The sequence below is a fragment of the Artemia sp. Qi Xiang Cuo genome, chromosome 16, assembly GCF_049724085.1.
Source record: "Artemia sp. Qi Xiang Cuo chromosome 16, ASM4972408v1, whole genome shotgun sequence".
Taxonomy (NCBI): Eukaryota; Metazoa; Arthropoda; class Branchiopoda; order Anostraca; family Artemiidae; genus Artemia; species Artemia sp. Qi Xiang Cuo.
The window spans coordinates 56,757,286-56,777,428 of record NC_142809.1 but is presented as its reverse complement, the minus strand read 5'-3'; the positions used below and the strand labels follow the sequence as shown (position 1 = coordinate 56,777,428).

At 35.1% G+C, this 20,143-nt stretch overlaps 1 protein-coding gene across 3 annotated transcripts in view; it reads right to left on the bottom strand.

Annotated features, from left to right (window-relative positions):
• Nucleotides 1-20,143, bottom strand: part of SAK (polo like kinase SAK) — a 59,425-nt gene that overhangs the window by 20,288 nt on the left and 18,994 nt on the right. For all 3 annotated transcript variants that reach the window (XM_089102597.1, XM_089102598.1, XM_089102599.1), the window contains 4 exons: nucleotides 13,385-13,621; nucleotides 9,488-9,619; nucleotides 3,639-4,991; nucleotides 323-581 (listed from right to left, as the gene is read on the bottom strand). In XM_089102597.1, coding sequence (XP_088958723.1) covers nucleotides 323-581; nucleotides 3,639-4,991; nucleotides 9,488-9,619; nucleotides 13,385-13,621 — 1,981 coding nt within the window. The remainder of the gene's footprint in view (nucleotides 1-322; nucleotides 582-3,638; nucleotides 4,992-9,487; nucleotides 9,620-13,384; nucleotides 13,622-20,143) is intronic.

Sequence of the window (20,143 nt, the reverse complement as noted above, 5' to 3'; positions counted from 1 at the left end):
CAGATGAAAACACTTTTATTTAATTCTTTTCATGTTTATTTTATTTAATTAATTTTTCTTTTTATCTTATTTAATTCCTTAGAGAATGATCTAAACTTCCACCAAAAAATTGTGATTTTTCCTGCTTCCGCACGTTTATTATTTCTTTTCAATGAATTTTTCAAAAAAAAAAAATAAAAAAAATGCTAAGCAAATCTTAAAAAAATAAATTCGATAAGTGAATAAAATAGATCTCAGTTATCGAATAACAGCAAAATTGTAGTCTCAAGCTAAAATATTAAAGCGTTAGGACTGCATAAAAATAAAGAACATAAACTCTTACCGTTATAAAAATTAACTTCAAAATCATTATTAGGACTATTTTCCATTAAACAGCATTTGGCCATTGAGCTATAATAGGTAACTTTAGGCGTTTTGGCTTTAACAAGCTGAACAAAGCGGTTGGCATACTCATATTTCTTCCAAAAACGTTGAGGTAAGTTTTCATAAGAGTGAATGAAGTCAGCACCACCTGATGGTAAAAGAGGAGGAGTCTCAGATACAGGGATCCCTCTACTACCGTTTGGCTGGTAAATAGCAACCTAGATTATAAAGTAGAACAAGAGAATAAGACTTGTTGCATAAACTGAACTGAAAAAATGGGCCTAAAAATGTCTTTGTTTCATTCCCCTGGAACACTACCCCCCCTGCCTCCTTAGTAGTTACCAATTATGCCGTCAGTGGCGTTAATGCCTGAAAATTCAGAGGAAGGCATAATCTATTTCTCAATATCTAGGGAGGGGTTAATTTTTCGTTTTGCCTTTTTTTATCAATGAGGATACCCCCAAAAAAGGTATTTTGTAAAATCTAGGAGGCACAGGCTTCCTGTCCCCCAATTGATACCACTGTATACCATGTCCTACGTAACTACAAGCAGCAGCCGTAGCAACCAATGAACTACTATAATCAAACAGTTCGTGGCAACGAACTGCAAATAAGGAGTTAGTCGGCCCAAAAGCAAATGAAACTTTAAGAAACGGAAATTTGATAACAATATATTCATCAGAAGAATTGAATTTTTATGCAGATTTCAAATATTTTAAAAGTCATGCACAATACATGCACAATATCAGAAAATTTGCCTGATTTTCGGAAAAGGGGAAAACACCCCAAGAAGTCAAGCGATCTTAATGCAAATTACACTATCAATTTCTTTTCCCCAGAAAAAAGATCAAGGGTGCGTCATTATTTGTCGTTTTTTCCCCGAGGGTGATCATATCGAATCAGTTATCCTAGAAGATCGGGAGAGGGTTCATTCGAACGAAAATCAAAAGTCCATATGCCGTTTTAAGAGATAAAAATGATTAGAGGGCAACTAGCCCCCCTACCACTCCTTTTTCCCCAAAAAAATACCTAGCCAAAATTTTGAGAAAGCTTTTTTATTCAGCATAGTTAAAAGGTCCAACAACTATGCTTTTGGGAATGGCATAACCCCCCATAGTCCCTGGGGAAAGGGTTGAAAGGTACGCAGTTTGCCTATTGTAAGTATTTACTATTGGAAAACATGCTAAATTTTTCTTTTGGAGGGGAGGGTGATTTTCCACGAGTAAAATTTTCCGTAGGTAGTAGAGCTTCCGGAAGAATTTTCCAGGGATACTTTTACATGGGAGGGGGGGGGGGGATTTCCTGACAGGATTTGAAAAACGGTCAAAAATTAAAAAAAAAAAGTTTTTTTTCAACTGAAAGTAGGGAGCAATATTAAAACTTACACGAACAAAAATTATTCCGTTCCTGGAGGGTGTGCCCCCTCCTCAATGCTCGCTCTTTATACTAAAGTTTCAATTTTGGTCACATTTCTTTAATAAAGACTAGCGTGAAGTGCAATGGATTGAGGAGGCGCAGCCCCTCTCACTGATTGAACAGCATCTGTTCGTTTTAATTTTAGTTTTCAATTTTGCTCCTTAGATTCAGTTGAAAAACTTAATTTTATTTTGTTATTTAATAACTATGAAAAAGCCAATTAGCTTGCAATGCCAGATTTATATATTCATTAAATTACATTGACAATATAAAATCGTTCACTCTTTTCCTATGACTCTTTGTTTCCTTTATTCTTTATAAAATATAAAACCGTCTTAGGTATGAATAACATGCACAATATTTCTGTGTATATAATATATACTACTTCCGCTACTACTAACCAATCACCGCAACACCAAGCCTCCAGAGGCAAACACAGCGAAGCACGCTCCTCCTCCATCCTAATCTATTCAAAGCTTCCCTTTTTACACCCCCCAGTAAGTCCACATTTCCTTTAAATCTTTCTTTACGATATCATCCCACCCCAACCGCGAACGGCCTGCTTTCCGTTTAGCCCTAGACGGTTGCCTGAAAAGGATAATCTTCCGCAATCTGTCATCTTTCATCCACGGAACGTGCACTAGCCACCTCGACCTTTTCCTCGTTATAGCCGTAAAAAGCGAGATTGAACCACACTTTTCATTCAGCCTACTGTTTGAAATATGGTCAGTCAGCCAGGTACCCAAAACAATCCGTGGGCAATTTCTCTTGAAAAGATCTAGCAAACCATTGGAGAACCCATGTTTCAGAACCATATTTTACCACTATCATCACTGTACCTTCCAATATTCTATCGCTGACTTGTCTTCCTATTCTTCCAAACTTTGTTCAACTGTGAAAAAACACCCTGAGCCTTGGCTATTCTATTTTTAGCATGCTCACTGCTCCCACCGTCTTTACTAATAATACTACCAAGGTAAGTGAAACTGTTCACTTGATCAAACTTTTAGTTACCCAACGTCACCTTTTCATCTTCACTTATTCTTAGCTTTAGCGACTGTTGGCCATAATTTGGTCATTGCACAAAAATATTTGCAATGGGCCAACGGTGTGAAAAAACAACAACAAAGAAATGAAGCTAACAAACAAAAGCAACAAACACTGAACAAATTTAACAAATAAAAGTTTATGCCAGGTCTGTTGACTCTAGTAAAGAGAAGTGCTACATGAAAGATTGTTGCCAAGAGACTAACAAAAGGGGGGAGATTAATTATTTAATTAGATTAATTATTAATTAGATTAATAAATTAATCTTATCCCAATTTTATGCAAACCCTATAACAATTAACGAAAATCTAAAACTACTTGCCTAAGCCATATTTTTTTCCAAACCTTATACCCTCCCCCCGCTATTCTTGTCTTGGGCTATAATGAAAGAAAGATTAAGATGATAAGATAACGTTTTGCGGATGAAGGATGATAAGTTGCTTAAAATTTATGTTCTTTGACAATTCACCTATGGCTAAACAAAAAGCAGGACGCCCTCGAATGGAGTAGGAGGGAGTCCAGGAAAAAATTTAAAGGAAATGGGAGCTACATGAAAGGGAGTCTCTGAATAGTTTAGAGTAGAGAAAGAGTGCGCAAAGCTGTTTCTGGAAGAGCGTCAACAAGGTAGCTTGGAGCAGCAATGAAGCATTAGCAGTTGAAGGAGTTGAGGCAACTCCTTAGCAGTTGAGGGCAACTCCTCATCTCAGCCTTAAAAAAAGCAAAATTTGTAAAGTTTTTGGTCAGTGACCCTTTAGAGCAGGCCCAAGCAAAACAAAATAAAATCACATCAAGTCTTAGTACTATTCACTTACCCTTAGTCCGTCGCCGGAAATTCTACAAACATCAACGATTCTTTCCAAACCCTTCCTTGATTTGACAAATTCTAAGCACACTTCACCGTTCTCCAGTATTTGCATCACTACATTCTTAGTTCTTTGTCTAGTGGCTTTAAGTCTAGCTGTATTTAAAGGGGGGAAGTTCAAACCTTCTTTGCTGGTTTTCAACTCCTCCACGTTTCTTTGTTGAGCTCTGTGGGCTGTAGTTTCAACAGCCGCTGGAGCAGAGTGGTTAGATAAGTGAGAAGAGAGTGGTACACCATATGGTTCGTGAAACAGTTTATGTTGTGTTTGACATGCACAAGCACTGAAATGAGCGCAAGACACTGGGCAGTTCATATAATGGCTACAATTTATTTTTTGTCCACTGGACTGAAATGGTAAATCACCGGGACAACTTAAATGCGATGACATTGTTGGATGTGGTGCGTGAATGTGGTGCGATGGTGCAGTGGCAAAACGAATAAAATCCTGCCTTCTTCCAGAAGTCTGTTCATCCGTCAGGTGAGTGGATAGATCTTTTTGAAAATAATCAATAGAATTTGATCTTAGGGGAGAGTTCATCTGCACTGGAGCTATTTTGGATTCAACTGACTGAGTGCGCAGGCGATCTGTCACCGTTTTCAAATCTCGTGGTTGATTCTTATACCTCACTTCTCTGTCTAAGCTCCTCGGTCGAAGATGTTCTTTTTCCCTTGGATATAACCTATTTCTCTTCTCAATTTTCTCAAGATTCTCACAACTTCTCAAACGACTGTCATATCGTCCAGAATAATCTATGCCATCAGTGTTTGAGGTTCGTCCATGATTGTCTTGTCTAGAATTCTCTTGCAATCTACCTCTTTGATTATACTCGTTTTTCCAGTCAGACAAACTTTCAGCATTGTGCGCACGCTCGCAATCACCACTTTCATCACCGAATTTTGGTTTTGATACGATCAAACCATCAACATTATCATCTTTAAAATACAAGTCATGTCTTCTTTCATAATTTTTATAAGTACTGGGAATACCGCTATCTTGCAAAAAGTTTTTAAATCTTGTCGAATCGCCACTGCCCTGTTTAATTAAAACATTAGTCCCAGTGAACCTTTCCTTACTCTCTTCAAACGAGTTGAATCTCGACACACCCTCTCGAATAGGAGCTAAAGGCTCACGAATTTTAGTTGATGTTGAATGCGATCTTCTCAATATATTTCTCTCATGACTAAATAGAGACGGATCAAGATCTTTTGTGAAACGAGAGTTAGGCTGATTTCTAGAACTTCCTGATGCGTCAGACGCTGATGTCATTGTATACATTCCGCTATCTGATGAGGAAAATGAAGCCTAAAAAAGATAAATAAATATATATATATATATATATATATATATATATATATATATATATATATATATATATATATATAAAACTGGTTATTAAAAAATACGGTGTGTTACAAATGTTCGATCGAAAATCATTCCACACATTTCTAGGTTGGCTAGACTCTGCATAAGTGATATAGACTGAAATACATTTTTATATGGTAAGAATTATTAGACTGATTTCTAGAAATAAATTCCTGATGCGTCAGAAAATTTATACATTCATTATTAAATTGATTATTAAATAATAGAACGTGTTACCAATATTCAACCGAAAATCATTGCAGACATTTCTAGATTGGTTAGACTCTTCATAAGTGATATAGACAGAAATACATTTCTATATGGTAAGAATTATTACGGATTTCTAGAAATTCCTGATGCGTCAGAAAATTGTCATTACACACATTCCGCTCTTAGATTGTAAAAATTATTAGACTGGTTTCTAGAAATCCCTAATATATCAGATAGGTAGTAGCCCCACTCTAATTTGTGGCAATTTCTATTCGTTTTGAGTTTGACTTGATCATTCGTTTTAATTTCTGTTCGGTTTAGGTTTCATATATTCTCCATAGCAGTATCTTTTAATTTAGAATTTGATGTAATTATTTGTTTCAATTTCTGTGCACTTTGGGTTTTATTAATTCTTTCATAGCAATTTTTGTCCGTTTTAAGTTTGACTTACTACATGAATTAGTTTCTGCTCGTCTTAAGTTTTAATTTTTCCCTTTTCTTTGAATTTATTCTTATGGGAAATATTTTTTTCTTTCTTCTAATTAATAAAAAAGAAAATTTCCTTTTCCAAGAGCTTTGTTTTTCGTTTCGGACTCCCTTAACAGATGGCGTTGTTTTATTTATAGTCGGTTATTGATTTTATGATTTTTTGGGAAAGATTATAAGGGAATAGAAATTATGAGTCAATTTTTGTCTAAGGCGTTTAAGTACCCAGCAAATATTTTTCTTTTTCTTTTATTAAGTAATTATGAAGGCTGCAGGTATTTTGAAGGTTTTCTTTTCAGAGTATGATATACAAATATAACTTTTACTTTGAGTTTGTTTATTAATTCTTTTTTATTATTACTAATATTGTTATAACTATTATTTCTAATATTTTATTACTGATTTTGTGGGTATAGATTACACCCACAAGATTTTTTTTTAATTAATTATGAAGGTTGATGGTGTTTTGAAGGTTGTTTTATTTCAGGGTGTGATATACAAGTATAAGTTTCACTTTGAGTAGTTGTTTATTAACTCTTTCATTGATAAAATCGTATTACTAATATTATTATAATTATTATTTCTACCATTTTATTACTGATTTTATGGGTGTAGATTACACCCACAAGGTCTATGCCTAGGACCCACAAAGTGGATTCTAGACATAGGTTTACGAATACATGATATATAACAATATAAGCAAAACATATTCATGGGGTGGCGCAGGGATTTTTACCTGCGCCACCCCATCTACATGGGACCTATAACATCTATAAACATCTATATGGGACCTATAATATGGTAATATGGGATTATATATGGGTAATATGGGACCCAGACAAGGAATCCGGCTGTAGCAACACACCACAAGGTTGACGCAGGGATCGCAGGGATCGCAAGGTTGACACAGAGGAGTAGTCAAGAAGCGTCGTTAATCCGATTACTAAGCATAACGTAAATAAGATAATACCATAAGACAATAATAAAAGGTATTAATAAGAAAATGGTATCATTATATAAGATAAGTAAATAATTCCTAAGACCACCCTGGCGATGCATGATAAAATGAAGAAATTTTGAAGAAAAAATGAGAATATTTCAAGCTAGTTAAAAAGGAAGGATAAATATGCAGATATGTCAGCCGAGACCTCCGCGCGACCTTCCCCAGTGGAAAAAAGTAAATAAAGAGTTAAAAAAAAAACACAGACAAAATAAAAACTAAACAAACCAAACGAAACAACGCTAAACTTAGAATGGATCCTCTCGCAGCAACGGTGAAAGAATAACTCTTTATGGGTAACACCCCTAGGGATAACGGTGAACGGGTACCACCTAATCTCTGAAGCAACAGGGATCAGGCTCATGGTTTTTTTGGAAAGTTTTTTTTCTTCCAAAAATATGAAGTTAATAAAGAATTTTTTGAAGAACAGTGATAAAAAAAAAACAGCCAAATATAATAAAGATACTAAAACAGAGAAATGAATAAGAATCCTTTTCAATTTTGAAAAACTCACCGAATTTTCTATTTTTGGGATAATTATTCTTATGAAGTTCTTGCCAAGTAACTGAAAATGCAACCAGGTAAAATCTGGTGAAAAAAGACACTGAAGAAGTCACTAAAAATTCCTCGATAAAACTACGTTGAACTATAGAAAACACAAAATAGTAAAAATTTGGAGGGAGTCTCCGTCATCATTCCGTTTTTAATTACTGTTGCACCTCTTCTGATTCCTAATTACTGATGCACTGTTTTGACCGTTTTTTAATTACTGATGTACCTCTTCTCATTCCTAATTACTGATGCACTGTTTTGACCGTTTTTTAATTACTGATGTACCTCTTCTCATTCCTAATTACTGATGCACTGTTTTGATCGTTTTTTAATTACTGATGTACCTCTTCTGATTCCTAATTACTGATGCACTGTTTTGATCGTTTTTTAATTACTGATGTACCTCTTCTGATTCCTAATTACTGATGCACTGTTTTGATCGTTTTTTAATTACTGATGTACCTCTTCTCATTCCTAATTACTGATGCACTGTTTTGATCGTTTTTTAATTACTGATGTAACTCTTCTGATTCCTAATTACTGATGAACTGTTTTGAACGTTTTTTTAATTACTGATGGACCTCTTATCATTCCTAATTACTGATGCACTGTTTTGACCGTTTTTTAATTACTGATGTACCTCTTCTGATTCCTAATTACTGATGCACTGTTTTGATCGTTTTTTAATTACTGATGTACCTCTTCTGATTCCTAATTACTGATGCACTGTTTTGACCGTTTTTTAATTACTGATGTACCTCTTCTCATTCCTAATTACTGATGCACTGTTTTGAACGTTTTTTAATTACTGATGTAACTCTTCTGATTCCTAATTACTGATGCACTGTTTTGATCGTTTTTTAATTACTGATGTACCTCTTCTGATTCCTAATTACTGATGCACTGTTTTGATCGTTTTTTAATTACTGATTTACCTCTTCTGATTCCTAATTACTGATGCACTGTTTTGACCGTTTTTTAATTACTGATGTACCTCTTCTGATTCCTAATTACTGATGCACTGTTTTGACCGTTTTTTAATTACTGATGTACCTCTTCTGATTCCTAATTACTGATGCACTGTTTTGACCGTTTTTTTAATTACTGATGTACCTCTTCTCATTCCTAATTACTGATGCACTGTTTTGACCGTTTTTTAATTACTGATGTACCTCTTCTCATTCCTAATTACTGATGCACTGTTTTGACTGTTTTTTAATTACTGATGTACCTCTTCTGATTCCTAATTACTGATGCACTGTTTTGACTGTTTTCCGATCTCTCATCTCTGATTACTCAAATCTCTTCTGATTACTGATGATTTGATATGAAGTTTATCTTATACTACTACTAGAACTAACAACTCACCGCAGCACCAAGCTGCCTGAGGTCAACACAGCTACACATGTTCCTCCTACATCCCAATCTATTCAAAATCTCCCTCTTTACATCCTTCCAGTAAGTTCCTATTTCCCTTAAACCTTTCCTTGCGATATCCTCCCACCACAACCGAGGATGAACTGCTTTTTATTTAGCCCTATATGATCGGCCAAAAAAGACAATCTTTGGCAATCTGTCATCCTTCATCCAAAGAACGTGCCCTAACCCATGGGCGTTGGGAGGGGGCAGGGGGGCAGCTGCCCCCCTCCTAGACCTCCAAATTTACATTAGATATGGCTGAAAAAGCAGATAGTTGGCATAACATAACCGACATAATTTTATCTCCCCCTCCATCACACTATCGACTGCCCCACCCCTAGACAATATGGTGCCTACGCACATGCTCTAACCATCTCAATCTTTCGCTCATTATAGCCCAAAAACGCTTCCCTTCCGTAAACATTCAAACATTTAACTATCTTTTGACTACCAAAGCAACTACACAGTCAAAGGAAAGCTACACGGTTCTTAGCTGTTGGGTGCTGTTTGTTTTCAGCTGATTTTTTGCTGATTTTACGCTAATTTCTCTTTTTTAATTTGGTGCCAGCTACTACCAAAACAGTATATAGAGGTTCTCTAATTCAGAATTGCAATCTTCCTAATTTTTAAAATATTTATGGTTGTGTAGGTTTTCACGTAATCAATTCAAGAATTAGGTTTCAACAAGTTTAGTTGTTTATTAAAGAGACAGAAACACACCAGAAAATAACAATTTTATAACTATAAGTTACATTGCGACAGAAATTACCTTGGTATATTTATCTTTTCGCTGCATAAATGGGTGACCTTTAACATCCTTCAGCTTTAATCTCTCTTGTGGAACCTTCTTCAACAACTTTGATATCAAATCCTTTGCTTCGGCAGAGAGATTACTCGGTATCTGTAAATAAAAATGTTTCTGCATAATAAGCTGCAAACATACAACAGCCCCCCCCCCCCAAAAAAAAGTTAATGTCATTTTTTAAGAACAAGGAAAACTGATAAAGGAGGGATTTTGAACGCTTAAAGCCACGAATTATATTTAGCATAAATTAAAACTGCAATTATGAATAAAAATCTAGCGTTACCAATCACAAACAGAAAATTTAGAACAGAATTAATTTCATCTTTTTTAATTTGGAGTCAAACAAAGATCCAGTCGTCCTTTCTTTACGTTGAAATTACCCTCCCTTTATTTTACAATCAAAGCACTTTTATTAGGATCTACTAAAAACTTCTCTGACCGACCTTGATGTTCAAGCACATTTTTATGTACTATTTCTTGTAACGGCTTTATGGCCAGAAGGAAGAAAATTCCTAATTTTCCCTAATCCCTAATCCAAAGAAAATAACTAATCCCTAATCCCAAATCTGCTAATTTCTAAATCTCCAATTTCTTCTTTTTCTTCCTACTGACAACACACCCATTGGTTTTCAAAATTTTTTCGTTTGGTTTTATTATCAATATTACACACGAGCGTTCTAGTTATAAATCGTTTCAATATGAGTTGGTACATACGACTTACACGATCATTTCAAAACCAAAATGAAATTGGATTTCAAATATTTCAGCTCAGTTCCCGCCAAGCGGATACAATCTGATTCCTCTTTCTTCACCATTACACAGCTTTTATCTTACTTTTATGTAATCGGTAGGTCTCCGTAACACCCAACCAATCCCTGCTCTTACATTTTTAACATTCCATCAGTTGGCTTCCGATAATCAAAGCGAGTATATATTTTTTCCCTTGAAAGTAAGCGATTTTTGCATACAGTTATGAGATGGTACAGATTCGGTAGTTTTCATAAAAAGGTGATGATTATTATACGTAGTTAAGTAAGCAGATCCTCTGTTATTTAAGGGGATAGAATTTTGTCTTTGGGTGAAGGGGCAAAATATTTTTCCTATAGTCCTCACAAAACAGTATACGCTACTTTTTATATTCCAGTGCCCGGCATGCTAATAATTGTATGTTTTTACATTCATCAAACCGAAGACAAACTTGATACCTGACACATGGACAATCAGCATCTGTTTAGAGTAAAATTAATTTATTTCTCATTTCGCTATAAATTAAAAAACGATTATTACAAGTATTCTGCAATCCCTGATGATTGTAAAGAGATGAAGGGGTTTATCTATGAAAGTATGTATGATCCCAATACCTGATACTTACCTGACGGAACTAAATCGCTGGTAGCACCGACCTCTATGGGGCGTACGATAGATTTTGGTATAATCCTGCTTATAGATTTGATATCGTATATGTAATATACTATTAATAGATGGCTGCAAAAATCAGAGTAAAGTTGTCAGCCCCGAGAAAGGTGAGGACATCTAGGCAACCGCTCTATGACTGCAAAAAACTTAAATCCGGTCACAGTTTGTGCTAAAACTGACCAACAGGTTTGAAACCCTTGATCTATTGCAAGATGAAACTCCAGAGGCAGTTTGGACTGCTATCAGACAAGCCTATAATATTATGACTACGAAACGATTCGTATAAAAAGACCGCCAAAGGATGAATAGATCTCCGTTGAATCATGGGATCTAACCGAGAAGAGGGCTGACAAGAAGATATTACTTCTCAACAGACTTTCCCCTGATGCGAGCCACCCTCTTGAACTACAGCATGCTTGATGAGACTATAAAGAAAAGCGTCTGCGCTGATAAACGCCGTGGTCTTGAACAGAAAGCTCAGAAGCCTGAAGAAGCTACTAGACGGGGAGACTCTCGGTCAGTATACCGCATCATCAATGACATAGTTGGAAAACGTCCGAAGACAGATGCACCCCTCAAAGATGGGCTTGGACGACTTCTAACCGACCCTGATAAAGTGAACGAAGTCTGGTCGACGCTAATCCTCCAAATATACCACACACACCATTTCTGAACCTAGCCTTCGATATCGAAGCACTCTCTGATGGATGGAGAGATACTAAAGGCGGCTAAGAAGCTGAAGTCTGGAAAGTCCCCTGAAAAAGACCGGATTGCAGCTGAAATGATTAAATCCATGCATAACTGTGTGGACCACGTTTTTCTCTATAATTTGGAGAACAGAAGAAATTCCTAAGGATTGGAAAAAAAGCAGTTGTCAAAATGCTCAAAAAAGGTGACGCTACAAAGTGCGAAAACTGGAGAGGTATCAGCCTTGTATCAATACCTAGCAAACTATTGGCGACTATACTCCTTAACAGAATCCAACCAGCATTCAACGAACATCTCCAGGAAAAGCAGCAGGGATTTCGGCCAAACCGATCGTGCACTGACCTTGTATTTACTCTTAGAACGTTTCTAGAAGAACCAAATGAATGGCGCACTAAGTTATACTTAGTCTTCTCGAGAAAGCTTCCAATTCGGTAGATGGCCAAACGCTTTGAAAGGTTCTCCAATACTACAGTATTCCTGATAAGCTCATCCGAATCATTGAAGCCTTCTATAAAGACACAGAATGCTGAGTGAAGACAAGTGACGGGAGTACCCGTTACTTTCGCATCATGACGGGGGTGAAACAAGGTTGTGTTTTATCACCACTGCTATTTATCCTCATCATTGATTATATTCTCCGTTCCTGCGATGGACACGGAATCCAGTTGGATAATAACAGGCTCGAAGATGTTGATTTCGCTGACGATATCAGCCTCCTTGAGTCCTGCAAACAAAATCGTTAGCATTACCTTAACCAAGTCAGAGACCTTTTGGTCCGAACCTTTTGGCCTTAAGATAAATGCCAACAAAACAAAAAGTTCGGCAAACACTGGATTTCCACTCGATCTACGATGCAATAACCAGAATGCTTTTCATTGGTTCTAAAACTTGGCACATAGATAAACAACTTGCAAAGAAACTCCTCGAGTGCGAAAACATGTGTTTAAGGCGCATTCTAAACATCCACTGGTCCCAAAAAGAAACGACTCTACGACAGAAGACATCTCAGCCACTGATAACCAAAGTGATCAAATAAGGAAGTGGAGATACCTCGGTCATGTGATTCGCATGCCCAAGAATCGACTACTGAAGGTCATCTTTCAGTGGCTGCCACATGGTACCAGAAGAAGAGGACGCCCCAAAACACCCCACGACGCAGCTACCGGGCTGACCTAACAAATCTCAATGCCTCAAACCAACCTGAATGGAAAAATTTCTGGGCGGCTGCAGCAAAAAGAGAAGACTGGTGACTCTTCTTGGATGCCCTAAGCGCCTCTGGATGCACAGGAGGATCTAAGGTCTAGGGTAAAGTCTAAAATGGTGCAAAAATCTAGGCATTGGGGGGAGGGAGGTATGACAAATTAAAAAAAAGCAAACCATTCACAAATATTAGTATATGGTTAAATCAATGAAATCTTGATTTTGATGAATTATGTAGTATCAATAAACGAAGTACTTCGCTCCCCTTTTATATTCCTCTAATACAAAACTTTTTGTTATTTTACTATCATTTGTTTTCTTTTTTCTTTCTTCTTATTAGCTTCTTTTTAATTTCTCAATTCAATTATTATTATCCAGTATAAATAATATTCTTGAGAATTAATTTATTCATTGTGTTTGTTATCAATAAATGAACTAACCCTAATAATCCTCAACATTCATGACTAAAAATAAAAGCGGAAGATTTAATAAAAGCAAAAATAAATTAAAAATAAAAACGAAAATTGAATCACAAACCGTGTAGTCTGTCATTACTACTCTTGTGAGAGTGGATTTGACCCCTTCAGTTTCAAATGGGGGTTTGCCAACGAGTAATGTATAAAGCAGAATTCCGAGTCCCCAAACATCGGCTTCCAATCCGTGGGAGCTTCGCATAGCAACTTCAGGAGATATGAAGTTTGGAGTTCCACAAAGCGTTAAATGGCGCTCATCGGGTCTTGTCAGCTGTTTTGCAAGACCGAAGTCACATATTTTCTTAAAAAAATAATTCTGTATATTGTAAAAATTAACTGGGTTATGAAATGAAATTAAAACATTAATCAAATTGTATTTGAGAAGATACAGAAGAGAAGAAACAAAAGACAAAAAGAAGAAGAAAGAGAAAAGACATAAAAAGGGAGTAAAGATACTAAATTTTACACTTCACCAAAGTCTTATCAGGGGAGGGGGGGTGTGAGTGTGGTTGATCACAGGATGGGGATCTTTTGACAGGTCGCATCTCTAGCAATTGGGATACTAAATGTAGTATTTAAATAACCACCTTCAAAATACCAGTTTTACTAAGCAAAACTTTATTTTATTTCTTATTCTACGATATAAAATAAGATAAATTAAGTTTAAGTGGCTCCTAAAAGAGACCCAACAAAATTGACAAAACACTAAAATAGTTTTCAGCACCATCCTCAAATTGCCAAGGTCTATTGTATATGGCCGGCATTAAAAACACCAGATGAAAAATAAAAAATTGGTCAGCCTAAGAAGTCTCTGCAGTAAAACTATAGAGATAGCAAAATTATCATTTATCCAAAATAATTACTAAAATTAATACAAAAAATTATTGATTCATCAGTTAACTAAATTAATCATATACAAGATCAATAAAAAGAATCATAAAATTAAAAAGACAATTTTATTGATGTAATTATCAATATTGCAGTAAAAAAGAGACGAATAGATGCATAAATATGTTGATGAACTAAAAGATTTTATTGTAAAATGTCGGGATAAAGGGAAGTTGGTTTTTCTTTCGCAAAATATTAAGTACTGGCGAAAAATTTATAAAAGCCCCAAAATTTTGTGAAAGGTAGAAATACAGCGCGCAAGGTCTTCTAGGTCTTCACCTTTTTTTCCAGGAATACTTATATCGCTAATAAAAAGCAGGGTTTCTTACATTACGGTGAAAATGGACGAACTCTCGTTAAGATTCCAAAATCCGTGTTTACAATCCCTGAAAAGGGATTCAGGTGATTTAAGAATAAATGAGTCGTGTTTCGGTTTTCTCAAAAGAGAAGCCGACACTTTACTAGTCCCGGATATAAACCTTGTACCCCTTTCCCAATCGCATAATCAGACACGTCAACAACCTCTTAGATCTCAAAGAGTGTCTGCGAGGAATGCAATTATTAAAATCAGAAATCAGATGACATAGCTCTCCAACTCATTCAATTGCTGGTTTGTTTTTGTTTTGAGTGAATAAAGTGTTTTTCTTTTATTTCTCAGTTTTTCGCTAGTATCCGTCGATGGCGGTTCCAATTTTTGGATTTTTTGCAAATCGCGGATATTGTTGAATGATTCACTTTTATGGTTAATAGGTATTTGGTTTTAATTCTTATAACTTTTAGATTTTATTGAATTTTACTCATCTTTTAATTTTTTGTTTTTTTCATTGTTTTTTTGTTGCTTTTTTTCACATTAATTTTCCGCGTTTTATTTCGTTGGTTTTTCTTCCGCACTCGTATAGATTATACTATTTCGTTTCGCACTGAAGAAGAGGGGAGTTTGTCCCCTCGAAATGTTCGCTTTGTTGTGTTTTGTCAGTATTTTCATTTGGCCTACAAAAGCACTATTTTTTCTCGTTTTTTTTTTCTTTATGTTATGTCAAGCCAATGTGGTTTAAGAAATTATCTATGTTATGTAAATTCATTTTTCGATGTTCCTTACTTCTGATTTTGTATTTTTGTTTTTGTATTTTCTTTTTTCCTCTATTTACTCCTCTGTGCATTTTAATATTTGTAAAGAGGGTAAAAAAAATTATTATTATTATTATTATTACGAAAAACTGTTTAAATTACGAAGAAAATCGAAGAGAGGTGCAGCTTGTGCTGCACCTCTCTGTGCAAAAATGCTCTGTGCATTTTTAATGTTTATAAAGAGGGTAAATAAAATTATTATTATTATTACGAAAAACGGTTTAAATTACGAAGAAAGTCGAAGAGAGGTGCAGCTTGTGCTGCACCTCTCTGTGCGAAAATGCTCTGTGCATTTTTAATATTTGTAAAGAGGGTAAAAAAATTATTATTATTATTACGAAAAACGATTTAAATTACGAAGAAAGTCGAAGAGAGGTGCAGCTTGTGCTGCACCTCTCTGTGCGAAAATGCTCTGTGCATTTTTAATATTTGTAAAGAGGGTAAAAAAATTATTATTATTATTACGAAAAACGGTTTAAATTACAAAGAAAGTCGAAGAGAGGTGCAGCTTGTGCTGCACCTCTCTGTGCGAAAATGCTCTGTGCATTTTTAATATTTGTAAAGAGAGTAAAAAAAATTATTATTATTATTAAGAAAAACTGTTTAAATTATGAAGAAAGTCGAAGAGAGGTGCAGCTTATGATGTCTGAAATTGTCTACTATAAGCTAAAAAGCAAGCAATCTTACTTAAATTTAGAGTACCACGAACAGCGAAACTGAAATCTGATTGCTTGAATTACAGTAGAATCTTATACAACCATATATATCTTATAGAATTAGGAAAACCGCGAATTCAATTTTATAGAAGAGGATCTCTACGTGTAGTTATATCATAGTGGTGGGCGCCAAATTAAAAAAATGAAACTTGGGTGGAAAAGTAAAAGTAAGATAAGAACATATGGCACTAAGCAGCTTAAGTATCTTACCTACGAATGCGCAGTTGTCTTTGGGAATAAACGTACTGTTAACGTGTTATTTTTAGAGATGAATAGTGCTGCCAAATTTAGATAATTTATTTTTGCTTACTTGTCTTTACGGCTCAACGCGGTAGCATTGACAAAATGTGGTACTGCCCAAAAACTTCATACTTTTGACCCCCCCCCCCCAAACAAAAAGGCAGAATTAAAATTACAGGCATGAAAAGACCTATGATGGGGCCATCATGGGCGCCGGCAAGGGGGGGGGGGCAGGGGACATGGCCCCCCTGGAAATTTGAGACTATAAAGTAATTATAAGGAAACCAACAAAAAGAGAGCAGAATAGGGAAAACCATGGAAAAATGTTTGTTGTCCCATTGTTGGCTGCCTGCCAATAGATTTTGACCCATAAAAAGGAAAATGTGAGTTCTAATTTGTGACTGAGTAACCCCTAACCAGTTTTCCACAAAAATGTTTTCTATATGATTTGGTTGGAGCAAAAAAATAACAAGAAAACAAATTCCTCATAGTAATGAATGGTAAGTAAATAGCGATCATTGTCAATAACGAAAGTATAACAGCCTAACTATTAATAACATTCAGTCAAAGAATCAGCTTTTTATGGTGATCTTAAATATGTATTTTTTTATTAGTAATTAGTGCAGTTATTAGAACACAAGAAAGTTCGTATAATTATAGAAAACACAAGGAAAACAACTTAATAAGGGGCAATTTCAGTAAGAATATGCCGTCAACTTTTGCTTGCATAGCAAGAGTGCCCATGAGCTGATAATCTCAATTACTTGGACTATCTGTCTTGGTTTTTCTCTGTCTACAATTAGCCATATTATCAAGTATTTTGCAGTAGGTTGCAAAGGTTAGGTATAATCAGAAATGTTTCTCCTGAACGGAATGCTAAGAATTTCTGTATTTTCCCCCTGCACGGATACGTGTTTTTTTTGTGTTTTATTATCATTTTTTGTTTTTTTGTTTCTAGGAGTGATTATAATTATCTATTTGTCACTTTGAAATAGATTTAATTTTTACAGTTATGAAGTATAAAGGTGTCAAATATACTGGCTTTTGGCCTTCAAAATTTAATTAAAAATATTTGATTGTTTAAATCTTAGTTTGAATGTTTTACTTTGAACAAACTACTTTGATAATGCGTTATTTTTTTATAAACGCTGAGTCAAAAGGCATTAAATATTTTGGTGTTTGATAACCAAGTTCAAAACTGTCGGTACTGTTAAATATATCCGTCCAACGCTTCGGCATTGCTCAACAGAACTTAATGCTGGGAGTTTATATCTCAGTTTTTGTAAGTAGGCTGTTGTTTTGTGTATTTTTTTAGCTAATTACTTTTTTCATTTTTGAATACTTTTACTTTAATTGATATACTTTTTCCATTGCCTTTAGAAAATTGTTTGTCTCTAAGCGTCATTAAATAAAAAAAATTAAACAATTTTTTTCAACTGAAAGTAAGGAGCAACATTAAAACTTAAAACGAACAGATATTATTACGTATATGAGGGGGGTTCCCCCCTCCTCAACACCGCGCTCTTCAAACTACAGTTTTCGGCACTTTAAAAAATTTACTTATTGTTCTATTTAAACGACTCTTGTGTTTTAGATAAGATAAGATAAGTTTTATTCTTCATTAAATAAACATACAATATTACATGTTATTAATCCCTCAAAGGCTCATTGGCCTGTACAAAGAGGGACGACAAACGATTTTAGGAATCGTTTAAAAAAAATTGGGACAAAATTTAAACTTAAGCGCAAAGAGTGAGATGTTGACGAGGGGGCCCCCCCCCCCCCTCCACATGGGTAATAATTTCTATTCGTTTTAAGTTTTATTGTTGCTCCTTATTTTAAGTTGGAAAAAACTTCATTTCAATTGGAAAAAATTCACCCAGTGTAAAATTTCTTCCGAAAATTTCACCCCCCGGAAACCATCGTCTCCACTGAAAATTCTCCTAGCAGAAAATTCGTCCTACCCTCCCCACCCGAAAAATGTATGCATACTTGCCAATAAAAAAAAATTAAACAAAAAATTAAACAACTTTAAAACCTTTCCCCAGGGGCTGTAGGGGTTCATTTTATCTCTAAAGACATATTATTGGGCCTTTCAACTATGCTGAAGAAAAAAGATATCTCAAAATTTTGATCGGACGATTTTGAGGAAAAAGTGACGCGGAAGGGGGCCTATTTGCCCTCCAATTAGTTTGGTCACGTAAAAAGGGCATAAGAACTTTTCATTTCCATTAGAATGAGTCCTATCCCGACGTTCTAGGCCCACTTGGTCAACACGATCAACCCTGGGGAAAAACAACAACAACAAAAAATACAAATAAACAAACATCCATGATTTTTCTTCTGGTAAAATTACAAAATTCCACATTTTTGCCGATAGGAGCTTGAAACCTCTACAGTAAGGTTCTTTGATACGCTGAATCTGATGATGTGATTTTCATTAAAATTATATGACTTTTACGGGGTCTTTCCCCTTTTTCCGAAAATCAGACAAATTTTCTCAGGCTCGTAGCTTTTGATGGGTAACACTAAACTTAATAAAACTAATATATTTGGAATCAACATAATAAGCTAATTTTTTTATATATCTATTGGCATCAAGATTCTGTATTTTAGAGTTTTGATTACTATTGAGCCAGGTCGCTGTAAGTAAGTTACAGTTCATTACCACAAACTGTTCGATTACCCATCAAAATCCAAACAGTAATACCAGAAGTATTCTATTCATAAAACTTTACAGTTTCATGAAATGTAATAAAACAAATAGAAAAGGTTTTTCAACTAAAGTAAGGAGAAAATTTCAAATCTGTTCCTTGCTTTCAGTTGAAAAGCTCTTTTTTATTTTAATTTCTGATTGATTTCCAAATCAAAGCCGGGCCTAACCTAGGTATAATTTGAGGTACCGGTCCCTCAAATCCCTGGTCAATTGCTTTTAAAATGTGTAAATCGATAATTCTACATTGATTAAGTACCGTTGTACGTTTAAATTTGCAATTTTGATTTTGGATTAAATTTGAATATACTTAAAAAATCGGCGATGAATAGTAATTTGGTGAAAGGTCCTAGTTAATATTACTACTAAAGAATTTTGGTTGGATGAAAAGGAGTATTATTGTTTGTATGGATGGAAATTCTGTGTGATCTTCTACATAAGTGAAGCCATGACAACCTCTACAATAGGATTTTCTACAATAGGAATACATTGAAGCACGTCATACAAATAGAAAAAGAAAAATATTACCATTTAAAATTGCTGAAAACTAAGTTTCTAGCAGTATTTGCAACTAGGTTAACTTTTCTGCTTTTGGCAGTAATATTCGTAAAACTTGGTAGGTAATACAGTTTGTACTTAAACCCGGTTCTCAATCTAGCTCTTTATCTATGAGTCTGGTCATTAGTGATGGGGCTGTGGAGGGTGAGCCTAATGTCGAACAGGCATTGACTTTCTTATTCGCTTACAATGGTAAGAATATTACTTCTACAGTTACTTTGTCTCGGCCTAAGCCGGACTTTAGATCATACCTCGGGCCATCTTGTGTTAAGTCTATGTTTCTAGAGCCAGTAACAGTAAGTGAAATTACTAAAATAATTAATGGCTTAAAAGACTCGTCTACATCTGGGCCAGATTCTATCCCTACTAAGGTAGTCAAATCTATTCTTCCTTCAATAGTATTGCCTCTCACAAAACTTGTTAATCTTTTATTTGAATGTGGTGTTTTTCCGGATGCTCTCAAGCGTGCTCGGATTATTATTTTGTATAAAGGTGGACCAAGAAATGATCCGGTAAATTATCGACCAATTTCAATTTTATCAGTATTTAGTAAAATATTTGAAAAGGCTTTCTCGTCTCC